The 13,831-nt window shown below is 37.5% G+C and overlaps 1 protein-coding gene across 5 annotated transcripts in view; it reads left to right on the forward strand.

Moving 5' to 3' along the window:
- Window positions 1–6,447: 6,447 nt before the first annotated feature.
- The window catches only part of LOC139122555 (ankyrin-3-like), a 193,505-nt gene continuing 186,121 nt past the window's right edge, over window positions 6,448–13,831 (forward strand). For 4 of the 5 annotated variants that reach the window (XM_070688054.1, XM_070688071.1, XM_070688084.1 and 1 more), the window contains exon 1: window positions 6,448–6,675. In XM_070688054.1, the coding sequence (XP_070544155.1) occupies window positions 6,646–6,675 (30 nt within the window). In that variant the 5' untranslated portion in view covers window positions 6,448–6,645. The remainder of the gene's footprint in view (window positions 6,676–13,831) is intronic. The other variant, XM_070688048.1, reaches the window with a different exon arrangement.

The raw sequence follows: 13,831 nt of genomic DNA on the forward strand, positions 1-13,831 counted from the left end.
CATTCGGCTTATCCGTCTTGCATGGCCTGTTTTTAAATCCGAGACGTTTGCAGACAAAACCTGTCAACGCACGCGAATCTACTCCCACATGATAGATCACTTTCTCTCTCACCAGCATATGATTAACCGGTCGCTAAGGGCACAGTGAAGGTTTGTCTTCGTATTGAAATATATATCCCGCTATCAAAACCACTACATCAAGTCCATTTACCTGCCCTTCAAGAACTTCAGTCACATAAAGAAAGTGTTCGGGATCATAAGTTCAATAAAGACCGGGAGACAAATTTCATGTCTCGTGTATAATAAAGCGTTTTATTTCTTTCGGCCTGCAAGCTTTCGTTTTGTATCCTGCTCGCGAGTATGCGGAAATTTAAGTGAATGAAAAACAATATCCGTTCAACTAGAGACAGGCATGATTGTTCAACTTTTGGTAGGTAGGTCGTTTTTTCCTTAATTTGTTTTTCAAAGTTCCTTTGCAAAATATCTTTTGTTCTGATACCCCCTCACATTTAGTAGTTATTTGTTCCAAATATATATATTTTAACATGTTTCTGGTTTCTTTATATGTATTTCATTTTCTTATAGAGAACCTGAAGCATCCATGAGGTTTTATTGATGTTTATCAGACGGATTCATATCTAGATAATATTGCACATAACATGTTATCTCAACCAGCAGAATGTAGTTGAAGTGGTGGCATTCGGTCAACATATGAGAGAGAGAGAGAGAGAGAGAGAGAGAGAGAGAGAGAGAGCGGACAGACAGACAGACAGACAACAGACAGACACACAGAGACAGAGAGAAGACAGACAGAGACACAGAGAGAGAGAATTCGTGAGTTGAAAAAAGGATCTATTGCTTATTAAATTTAATGAGATCATTACATGTATCCATGTTTTCTCTTTAATTTTTTATCGGATTTTCGGAGCACACTCCGACAACTGACCTTATTTCCTGGACACCTGCTAACACAAAGATGAAACGGTTGTTTAGCAACTGCTGCATAGTTTCCTTATGGAAACAAATACATTTATATGATGACGTCAATGTATGCGCGAGTCGTTTTATCATTGGTTATATTTTCCCCCTAGTTATCAATTTGATTTATGTGGAGAAAATTGAATTATTCTCAGAATTGTAAAATTTATGACACATGCAGAATTGGTTGTAAATTTTTTTCAATGCTGTCGAAAAATACCTGGAAAATTGCTTGAAGATTATTTCTTTATGAATCAGTTTTAAGGGAAACAACTTGGGCCGCAGGTGGTCAGTTCTCGATTGTTAAAATGCTTCACGTGGTGTCGATTTCAGGGGTCACTGATGAACTCGACACTTTGTAAAACGTCTATGCCAACGATGTCATGCAACCATTTAGCGTTATTTTGGAAACTGTTATACATTGACGTGATAAGATTTTATTATCGCTTTTTAAGGAGCAAATGTGTATCAGGGATGGACCATAACATGATAAGGGGTGGTCAGTTTTTAGCTATGCTGCTTTTGAAAGAAAATAAACATATCATTCGCACAACCGAAAAATAAGATACGAAATTATGAAATGAAATTATGCACTGTCTGTCCCCCAGCCAATGTATCAACTGTATGGCCAAAATATTGTGTTCAAAATGTAACCACCTCAGTGATTGGATGATGCATCCCTGACAGTAGATTGCCAATTCATTCCTTTCCTTGATTACTATTTGCTAATTAAGACTGATGTGGCGTCCAATTTCACATTTCGTCTATTCAAGGTCTTGTCTTATCATTGCGCAAATCAAGAAAGAAATGTCCCATCGGAATTATTGAATAAACTTGCTTGACTCTTGAATTTCAATTAGGCCAACTGGTTTGCTGGAAGTTGGATTCTTCGAGATAGTCCGAAAAAAAAAGGTCCCCGAAACGCATCATCAGCTCGAAGTTCATGAAATTTTGAAGTATGCTACCTGTTTATCTGTACAGTTTGTCATGTTGTTCGTTAGACGAAACCGAAACTTGAATTCCTGCACGCTCTACAGAGGTCCAAAGTGGGAAGAGAATTCCAGTCTATCTTGTTTTAGAGTAAAAGTATTCAGTGTAAGCTAAGTTCGTGCACCTCAAACTTCTATGCATTCATATTCCCTCTTGAATGTATAGGAAGACTTGTTGGCAGAGAACTCTTCGCGATCGGAAACTTGTGAGTCTCAGCAGACATCCGCGTGACAAACAGTTCATCTTAGAGAGATGTTTGCGTGTGCAAAATAAATGATCATCGAGTATTCTCGATATATTTCTATTTCAGTAACAGTGCTGATCAATAATTTAAATTCTTATCTTTAATGCATCTTAATTAGAGTTCGCCTGTGCGTGAGTGACATATAATCGTTTGAAGTTTGCCAGCGATGCTGTGATCACCGAAAGAGGGCGCTTCATTCCGACAACCACTTGTTGATTGCAGCAAGTTAAAAGTTCAAAAAAAAGATTGCAGCAAGTTAAAGTTTACATGCATCTGAATATTTCGAAGACAGAAAACTTATTGAGGGCGCTATATCTGATCTAACTTTTACAAGCTAGCTCCATTTATCATCAGAATGTGTACGTGTGAACATGTGCAATAAAAAGCTTATCTTTTCATATTGCTGCCTGTGTCAAAACATTCGTGAGCGCTTAACTCAAGCTATCTGTTTTTTAACAATCGGACACGTTGCCATACATCCGACAATGTCATCATCACTTCTTGAACCCATCCAGTGGTGTTTACAGTGAAAAGATGGCAGGATTTTCATTCTATGATCATTTCGTGGAAATGCAATCACGTGATGACTAAGGGGGTCATGGTACGCTCGAGGAGCACTAAAATCCAAGCCTAGACTGACAGACAAATATTGGAACAAGGTGAACACATGTTTGGAGTGATCATTTGAAATATCATGTTTTTACAATATGTTAGGGGCTCTCTGTCCCTCCTAAATGGAAACAGCATCTGTTAACTATCAGAACAACCGTAAGCTTATCTACTAAAAGGAAAACGTATTGAGGAACGACTATGGGGTTTCTTGACGTCACTATTCTGCATTCCTGTTTGCAAACTATGAAACGTTTCGCACTTTTATATTGGAATCAGTGTTCACCGCATCCAAGATAAAATGCTTCAGACTCGGGAGTGAAGCATGATTGAAATAAATATATGGGTACATTGGTCCTGATGCTGTATATTGTTGAGCGACACTGTATTGCTGTTCCAGCCACTATCGAATCGTGTACGGATCAATGAAATTATCAGCATGACATGTCAGGAAGAATTGACAAGAACCTGAGGCCAAACATCTTTGATAGGGTAGAATGCCATTTGTCTGACACCTTACAGTATAGTTATGTCAATCTCGACGACTGCGTCTGCGCACTAAGTCCACCGTGACTGTGCCATTACAAGAGTTAATTTGCACTGGATAATTGATAATTATAAATTCTTATATATCGTGTAGACTTTGTATAATTTGAAAGTGGTTGTATCGGAATGACATGATCTTTCCAGCATGGGCCTCAGACTGCGATGTCGCTAAAACGGTGGCACAATGTAAAGCATAAATTTAGTAGCGCCGAGAGGGAATGAACTGAAAAGGGGACCCCGCCTAAATTTTTACACTTTTCCTCAGGGATGATACGGGTGTTCTGTATTCGTTTTGAAATAAAAACAGTATGAAAAAAGATAATCGTTGTCAAAAAATGTAAATTAATTTATTTCATAGGACGTTCGTTTGAAATACAGACGTTTTCCGGGGGATAATTTCAAAATGTTTTGTAGGCTGACTGTATACAGATTTTACTTCACTTTATACATGTTTTTTATTATGTTTTCCACATTCTTTCTGGCAATTTCATAAACACAATTATTTTTTAAACTTCACCATGAATCTTTCAAAAACAATAAAGCTATATTCATCACACAGCATGGTTTGAACTTCTCAATGCTCTTTCTCTGACAATGGTCCCCGTGAAGGGGTCCCATAAATGCCTGGAATGGCTTTAAGTGGACATGTCAAGAGCCTGGTGATTTGTTCAAGCACGACTCGGAACAAGGTATGAAAATTTATCATAATTATATCGAGAAAGGGAATTATATTGTGCACAACAAAGACTGCAATATGAGTTGCAAGTCATTTATCAGGCTTAGATGAGTTCGTGCTACATCTTAATTCACGTGACCTCAATAGCCAATGAGACTATTGCTTCATATTTTACAAATGATGACCGACTGTAAGTAGCGTAAGTCATCATGTGAATTGTTGAAGATTAGCGGATCATTAGAATCAGATTTAAAGTGAAGTGCTGACGCGTTACTAGGATTTGTGAGCAATTTCCAAGAAATATAACCAGATAATGTGTATACTTTTGTGCATAATGCACCATGCAACTTTTGCGAAACATTCAACGTCTCAGCGATTGTGGTTTGAATGTATGAAAGAAGTTTGAATTTAATCTTGTAGCTATGTGTTTTCACTTCATAATTAAGTTAAATATTCATATCAAGTAAATTAAATCCTATACGCCAGCCACTGAATGATGAGGTGTCTAATAAAGTATAAAAATCATAGAAAAGATTGTTCTTGATCGCGACCGCTGAACTTACATTATTTTTTATTGTCATGGCAACTAAATAATAATTGATGAACCATTGGATCTCGGGAAGGGTAATTGGAGTGAGAACATTCAACATTTTTCTTCTTACACAATCATATTTTAAAAGGGAGGAGCATGCATATGTGACCATAATCTAACTTTCTTTCTCTGTCCAGTCACGTAACTATATTTTTTTCACAAAAGCTACAAGGGCAAGTTTTTCTCTCACAATCGTTTCACCCCATTCAGAGACCTAATGGTTGATCCCGTACATAGATAAGACCTGTGACCTCGTTTTCAAAACAAATAGCCCAAAATCTTGTATATACATCTGTATTTGCATCAATCATAGTTTGATGCAGACAAATAATTCTATATTTTAGTGTCGAACATTTGCAATAGTGTTTACATTCATACATACAGCAAGAAGACTTATTACAAAATTGATCTATTGGAAACATTTGTCGCGCTTTGACATTAGCGTGGTATATTTATATTTAATATACTGTAGACAGGAGTCCCCTGAGTCCTGCCTTGATTACCTTGTGTCGTTCATGGTCCAAAAAACCCCCAGAAATACAAGTTTGAGAAAAATAACAAATAGAGGCACAACTTGTGAGTTTATTCCATGTCACATTATCATTACACGAAAATTTCAGATGGACAGAAATTGAGGTCAGGTTTTTTGTTGCTTTTTGTAATTTGTTAATTTTTTAGAAACATGATATGATCTAATTCGATAATTAGGAGGTGACGATGATTGTATTGGAAAAGTATATCATGATAAACAGAGACAAACACATAATAAGACATAATAAGACTGCAATTTGAGGACAAGAAGGTAGCTTTGACATCAAAATTATGACTGTCGATATTATACACTAATATTTTTGATAATGGAGACAGTGGGCGTGACATACAATAAAGGTTGACAATATCCAAGTCATATTAAGATAAATATGTTGTCTAGTAAAATATTTATAAACATCCCCACTAGTCAATACAGAATTATATCGAAATAACAGACAAGTGTAAATGGAGCGCGTCAGAATAAGCTCATAAGAGGGGATAAGAGGCCGCTGTCGCGTAGCGTTGTCTCTTACAGACACTTTTGGAAAACCCAAGAGGTCTGGAAGGATCTAGAAGCTTCAGGAGGTACCGTTTGTGATGTGATGCAGTGCGCCATTAAACTAATAAAAAGACTTAAGCACCGGAATTTGATGGTGTACATGATAACTTTAAGTCAAAAGACTTCTGCAGGATGGCCGAAAGTACGTATAATAGTATTTGCAATATCTGTCAAAATACAATACTTATAAGTTAAATGCATAGGCTATGAACTCTTTCCAGACACTTGGAGTCCTTCCGACGTGCAATACTACATTCGTCGATATTATGACATGCATTGGGAATCCAAATTGACTAAAAAGATACACGTAAGGCATATAATTATCATTTTTCCCTATAAACCGTCTTTCATGTTGGGCCTCCCGCCCAGACAGACTATTACTGAATTTTATATTAAGATAGCGGAGGATAGTCATACAAATGAGAAGCTGTACTTGCAAACTTTAAAATAATCATCAACACAGCACAGTCATCAACTTGTTCATCTGAATAATGATATTTCAAACAGTACAAAGCGGGATATAATGATACGTTTTATTGAAGGAAACTTGAAGTTTCCGAGATCAAAATAATGATCACATTTTCAAGGAAACTGAGGCGCCGTAAAGTACACACTGCAGCCGCCTTTCCTCGCCTCGCCTCGGCGGCGTACGTGAGAGAAATAAAGTCCCTCTGCCCCCTGCCGCCCCTATATCAATTAAGGAGTGGTACGCTCCTCGCGTTATTCGCGCCGACACACAAAGCGTACGCGGAGATTCACATTCGGACCCTGCTTATTTCCTCGCTTTTCAGTGCCGATCGCCCGACCCGTGCATCGTCGTTGGATTCGAGGCGAAAAGTTATTCCCACGGACCCGTAGCTGCGATCAGAAGATCGATAGACAGGCCAAATTCGGAGTAGTTTCATCGGACAGGTAGAAAGATGAGTACGTCTGGTGAAGGCGGCGGCCAGGTATGTTTTCAGTCGGTCCATCAATTTTGACCCGATGACAGTGTAAAATACCGTTTTAATTATCCAGGTATCGCTAATACTAGACGGCGATCTTGGCGCCTATACGAAGGACCTTAGCGTTTGTTACCCAACCAGTAGAAGTATACCCCAGTGATAAGCCATTTTCTCTCCAAAATCAATCGAACTTGTGCAGGGAGGGGTGCAGCTTTCCCATGAATAGGTGAAAACATCATGGCGGCCATTTTGCTAAGTGAAATTAGGTATTCAATGCTCGTAGCGCACAGTCGACAAAAATAACTACCTTTATTGGAAAGGGTGATTCGTCTGCCAACTTTTTCGTCACATATCCTTACTACGAGTGCTCGAGAAATGACAGCTAAATTACCCCGCTTACGATCATTAGCAAAGGTCGAGTAACTGTCACTCATGATGACCTGAATGAAACGATTGCTGTCTGAGAACCAAGTCACGCCGGGTTTTAGGCTTGTTTCTTTTGCATCACGGCACGGTCGCACTCTTGCGACTAGCCACTCCCTAAATCGCCAAAATGATCGGGAAGGATTTGTATTGTAGATTGTTGCATCTACCAACAATCGTTAATGAGCGTGTTCTATGTTATATCCTACAACCTGCTGATACTTTCTCATCCACTGCTCACAAAGCGTTCAGTGTTGTGCAGTGTTGTACACGTATACATGGGGTTGGCCATTAGGAGTGGGATGGGCCGCGTCTCATGCACCAAAAACTCGTAACGAAAGTGGTCATGTTTTCGCTCCTTGTCAGAAATCGCTAGCGAATACAAGCACAATTTGTAGTCACAGTCAATCACCAAAACACGCTCTATAGGGGCCCTGGGTCTGTTTGTCCGGAAACTAACAAAAGGCGAGGTCAAATTATGAATGAAAATTGGCACCGCGCGACAGAGCTTCAGTTTGTGAACTTAGTCAATGATTTCTGTGTAATTTAGCACAGCCTGGTGACCTCTGCCCTGCGATAAGGGCATATTGGTGTAACCCGACCCCAACAGAGGTTGTTAATGACCTAAATATTAGGATTTGAAATGTTTCTGTTTCCTGCTGGGGTAGTTAGGGCGTAAATTACTGTCACCAACCACTAACACTTTCCTGTATTTGTGTGTGCTGTAACAATATGGAGCAATACACTGTACTCTGTACAACGTGTATTGTAGGACTTTTTTGGCACTGGACTGACTCATTGATAAATAAGTCAGTAAATCAAACCAAGCTTGTGAAATATGTTCCCCTGAAACAATATCTTATGGCCACAATCTCAGCCCAGACAAGGTATCAAGATAGCAAGATAATTGCACAGATATCATTGTCTATCGACTTGTACAGAACTACATCTATATGCTAATGGAAAAGTTGCATTAAATGTGTGTACTCTGCATGATAAATGGAAAGTTTGCCACACTGAATTACAAAACGAAAGCCAGAATGGTCATGTTCTCATAATGATATGGGTTGTACATGATGAAAGCCCAGGATTTTGTTGCTGTCTTCTATAGTCCTGTTAAGTTGAAATTCATTTGTTAATCTTGGGCAAAAATGGTGAGAAATATTGCTGGTCACTTTATTCTAGGAACAAAATTTCATAATATATGATCGCGTGTGCATAATTCATGAGGTGGGTGTTCACTGCATTAAATAGTTTTAACACAGATTTGCTTGGCAAAGTATCATACATGCTGATGTTACGTGATACAGGGTTTTGTGCAACTAAAAAGCTTGGCAAACACTTCGACAACCATCTGTGCCAGACAGGCAACCACATGCATCTATGTCATATAGTTACAAACACGTAATTTATAACCACATCTCATCTTTGCTAAATTAGAAGTTATATTTGTCATGCTCAGAAATACACCTATGTCTTGAATACATGTCTGTAGATAAATTTGACAATGCATGTATTGTTATCGGAAATTAATGTTTTTTCATTTTATACCATCTGTTGTTGATGGAATGCCGTTATTATATTAAACCATACGATATGGATAAAAATATCAAAAGTATACGGCTGACTTTTATGTTGGATGACTTATAAAAATTCGCTTTGCAGATGTAACTTGTATATTTGGAAAATTGCTGTAGTTTTGTGTCAATTATGCAGTCTTGGTAATCAGTTTGCTACTCACATTTTAATACTGCACAAACACAAATATGATTCTGAATTTTCTCAAAAGATTAATGAAAAAAAATCTTGAATCAATGTTTCACCGTTGTCAGTTAAATTGTAATCAAACTAACCAGATATTGGTAGTAATTCATAATCCTGAAGGCAGCAAAGATACGGATTCTTGTGCTGACTCATACGATTATAGAAATAAAGAATTATGGGGTCAGATATTTTTCTCTGAAAAATAATTTCGTTGTGTTTGAACAATTAATTGGATGTCTGGAAGATGTTCTTAGAGCTGTTATTTGTACATGCCTTCTCTTCCTGATTTTGAAAGCTAGCAATTTGTAAAGAGAGGAAATTTATGCTGAATTTTTGCGATGGATAATTTAAGAATGTAAATGCCACCTGAGTCATGATGAATAATTCAGTTCAAAGCAGGTTTCCGTTGGGATTTGATACCTATTGAGTTTACCTGATAGGCCCAGATGAGAACGTCATTAGAATTTGAAACAGGTCTTCCTGAAAATTCCTGCCAGTGCCCTCTGGTGTATTATAATATTTATAAGCTTGTGTAATTTTTTTTTACAGTCCGCTGGCACTGTCCCCCCTCCCATCCTCTATTCCCTGTAGGATTTGTTACATATGTGGAACGGTTGATTGTTGATTGGGTCACTGAGAGAAATATTTATAGCATTACCAATATTTAATGATTTTGTGATTGTTTTGTGTCAAAGTGAGGTTCAGTGAAGTGGTCACAGTGATTTTTGTGCGAGATGGAAAGGAGAGCCACTTTCTGCGGATACATATTTAGGTCCCATTACTGAGAGATATTTTAAACAGCAATCTGCCTTTTGGCGATGTGATGATTTCTGGTAATACGAGCATGGATAGGGAGAGCTTTCTGTTCCTGGTGCAAATGGTTTAATCCCCCTGTGGAATTTCATGAGGAAAGCTGTTTTTATGCTGGTACAATTTGTATCGAATCCTGTATGTGTATATGATAATTGTAGATGGTAATTGTAGATCCCCAAAAGTCTCTGAGATGAATCTCAAAAATTTCAGGGAAGAAATAAAAATTTATGGCGCATATGGCTTCTCGGTAATTTTCAATGGCAACAGCTGTATCTGTTGAAACCCGCTAATGTGAAAGATAGCTCACTTGGTGTTCTATCCGTCATTATAATGTTTGACATCTTTTGTTATTGTGGAATCATAATTTATAATTTTGGAACTGACATTTGTTATTGTAAAATCATAATTTATTTTGAATATGTCTTCGTGATTGTGAAATCATTGTCAATGCTGAGGGTTTACCTCATACACAGGGAGTGGCATTTGTTTACTATAATCATATAGATGTACCCGGAACAATCAACATCTCTGGTTGAGCGGCCAAGCCATCACATGAAATACTGTTACAATGCCCACCCTGGAAGTTGAATGGCCAACAGCTGCAACCTGAAATAATTCAGGCACCCGATGAATAAATCTCTTCATGCCCTGTTACATTTTTTTAACACAAAACCTTGGCAGGTTTGTCAAGGTATGCCAGTGAAATCATCTATCTTGAGAACCAAGGCAGAGTGGGTTGTATTGTTTAGCTGCAGAGGTTAGTTATCATTTTGGAAGTGATTTGTCAAGACGTTTTGTAACCGAGAGGGATTTGGAAGAGTTGTGTTGATGGCCTGTCAACTGACAATATGTCATCTTCAGAACCTGTACCATGTCATCTGCAGGCAAATTAAACTGTACACTGGAATGAGTATGGTTGTGCCATCAGTGGATAGACTAGGATAGGGATGGTGACAAGGGGTGGAGTGGAGTGTTGTTTGTTTTATGTAAACAATTCAACTATTTATGTCCTTGCCGTTTGTGAAGGTCACCTCAAAATCAGGTATGGTGAGACACGGTATGCATTATTCATAAGGTCAGACAATGGCCAAACAGTCGTCACAAAATCACCTTGATGTTCTGATTCTTTGCAATCTTCACCCAGGAATAAACACACTTCTCTGCATATTTAACTTTGAACCCATGGTTGTCAATCAAATTCCTTCTGCACGTCCACTCTTTTGATGTTTCCTAATCATGTGTTCGGTCTGGAAGTGTGATATTTGCATTGCATCTCAGATATTTGAAATAATATGTGCAAATGCTGTCCAAGTATACTCATTGAAAGCAATTGAACAAAGTTCCCATGTACAAAAAATAATTTTTTCCTCTCCATGGTGATGCTCGGGGACATTTCGTCTCTAAGACAAAAGTGAAAGCAGTGTGTGGAGTCTTTTAGTTTCCCACTGACAAGGTCAAACCATTTAACAAAATGTCAAGCATGCATGAGCTTTGAGTACACAAATATGCAATTAACTTGGTTTTTGTGTGTGCCCATTACATGTAAAAATCTAGGGTTTAACATCTGAAAGAGACAAGCCAGTAAGTTTAATATGTCATTTATTTCATACCTGTGATTTATGAGAACTGTATGCTACGTTGATTGTCACTCAGATAGTAGGATGTAGCCGAGTGGTTTTGATCATTCACTTATCTGGATGAGTAGATTTGAAGTTCAAGGAACAAAATAGAAATTTCAACATTGTAAAACCTTGCATAATTAAAGCAAACATACGCATCATAAAGCTTAATATTAATGCAAGGAAATGCTACTGAATTGATTATGCACAATGTATAGTCACTGCACAACTTGTTAAGAGTAGTCACAACTTTCTGTGAACAAATGAAGAAACGAAAAAAATTTTTTATGGACTTCACATATTTTCTTTGTTATCAAACCATCAGTTTGATGTATACTGGTACCTTGATCTTTATTTCTGCAGTTCAAAACATACAATTTGAAAATGATTGTTATCGTGAAGAAATTACTTAAGACACTTTTTCGTTCATAGGGATTAAATTATATTTCGGAATAAGAAATTTGTGTTTGGGAATAAGACTTGGAAGATTACAAAAGGGCTCCATCTTTCCTATGGAAAACAGAAGTTAGAAGTTGCCCAGATAAATGAAGTTTCCACAAGACTGAAACCTGAAAATCCATTCACTGTGTTGACCGGATCAGTATTATTGATATCTCACTAGTCTTGATCTTTGCCTGGCTACAGAAGCATGGGGGAGTGACACGAATGATAAACTCCACTGATCTTTCACCTCCATGACATGGCTACCACACTGAAGTGACGTAATTCTACGTGACATCAGGGACCTATCAGTTTTAAAAATTTCCCCCTCATATGTTTTCAGTTACTGACACTTGCTCTTCAAAATATCCCACCTGTTCTCAGACTTCCGCGGGGAAAACAAAGAACTTGTAAGCCTGTTTTGCATAGTGACTTGGTTATGAAAAACTAATGATTTCTAACATGATTTGAGTAGACCCTTATGTAGTAGGGCCGATCTGAGAGTCCTTACCAACCCTGCACACAACGCCCACACACTTGGTTTTTACTACAACCTCTTTTTAGTGCATTCAAACAGTCATATCTTACCAGAGAAGGGCTGTTATCCTTGGTGAATGTTGCTCCCACTTGCCAAAAAGTTAGCTTTTATTCATTGAATCTACAAAATAATATGGCAACTATGAAAGAACCATTGCCGAGTTATAACCTTTATACCATTAAATAAGGAACTTTCATGTTTCTCTCTTTATTTTCGGTAGCTGTTTTTTTGTGAAGAAGAATAATGCATTCGAAACTAATTCATAATAGGTAGGCCATCGATAATCCTGCCACTGCCACCAAAGGTTTCAAGTCAAGCAACTATGCTTTATCATTCTGACCCCATCACCTCTATTTCCTCATTTTGTTTGTTAAATCTTTTCCATTGAAAATAGTTGTTTTGTGAAGACATAGGTTGGATGTATCGCATTTGCAAAATGAGAAACCCTCCAATTTCTTGAACAAACTCAGAGAAAGAGTTTAAACAGAGACTAAACTTTTCACGTTTGCATGACATTCACTATAAATTTAAGAAATTTCTGAATTTGCTTTGGTTGTCTTTATGGCATGAAAAAGATTTTTCATTTATAAATTGATGAGGGAGACATAGAAAGCAAACTTGATCAACATATCTGATGTACATTGAATTTGAAGCCAACAATTTCCTAATTCAATTAAAAACCAAGACATTCAGTTAATAACAAGAGACAGTTGTGCAGATATTTTACATGAATCTGATCTCTCATTTGTCATGTGTGACTTCTCAAATACTATTTGAGGATATGATAACTTGCAGACTAGAAAATCTTACATGATATTATTAAAAATGAGAAACCAAGATTATGGTGTGAAGGCTGCATATGAAGGGTTTCAGTGCATTTCTTGCTACAGAGGTCCAAAATGGTGTTAGAAAAACCAAAATATTATAGAGTTCTATTGTAAATGATTGTAACAAGGATAAAGTGCCTGTTTTGACGAATTGTTATCCTTGGTCAGAAAATATTATATGAATAGGGCCGTTCACAGTTTACGTCACTGTTCTCTAATTAATATGCAAAAATAAATATTTGTCCGCATTTTCAGATAACACTTTTGAAAATTACGCATGCAAGAACGACGAAAATACATCTCAGTGGGTGACTGCTAGTGTAACAATGAATACTAAAAAACATATTCACGACTCTGAGTATTAGCTGCAAAAACGGCCATGTATGCAACATTGATAAAATTTGTCCGCATTTCAAGCTGCGTGTGCGATGTCGCGCGCGTACAGCTATATTTAGAAACAAAGCTGTAACCGTGAACAGCGCTATATCATTTGAAATTTTTGAATGTGTAGAAGGTTCCTTCCCCTGAATTCTTTGCGGCATGCTGGGTTGTTGATATCACTGTATTTAGATTGCATGATGTCATTGGTTAGTAGCTTTATTTTGCTGATGGCCTCTAGGTGTATGCAAGTTGATATACCTGAAAGCATTGATACCATGAACTCTGTGCACAGCCTTGATGTTTTAAAGTCATTTGCATCCATGAATAGAAATAGAGATTTGCTGGGACCAATTACT

This window comes from Ptychodera flava, chromosome 22 (assembly GCF_041260155.1).
Source record: "Ptychodera flava strain L36383 chromosome 22, AS_Pfla_20210202, whole genome shotgun sequence".
NCBI classification, from domain to species: Eukaryota; Metazoa; Hemichordata; class Enteropneusta; family Ptychoderidae; genus Ptychodera; species Ptychodera flava.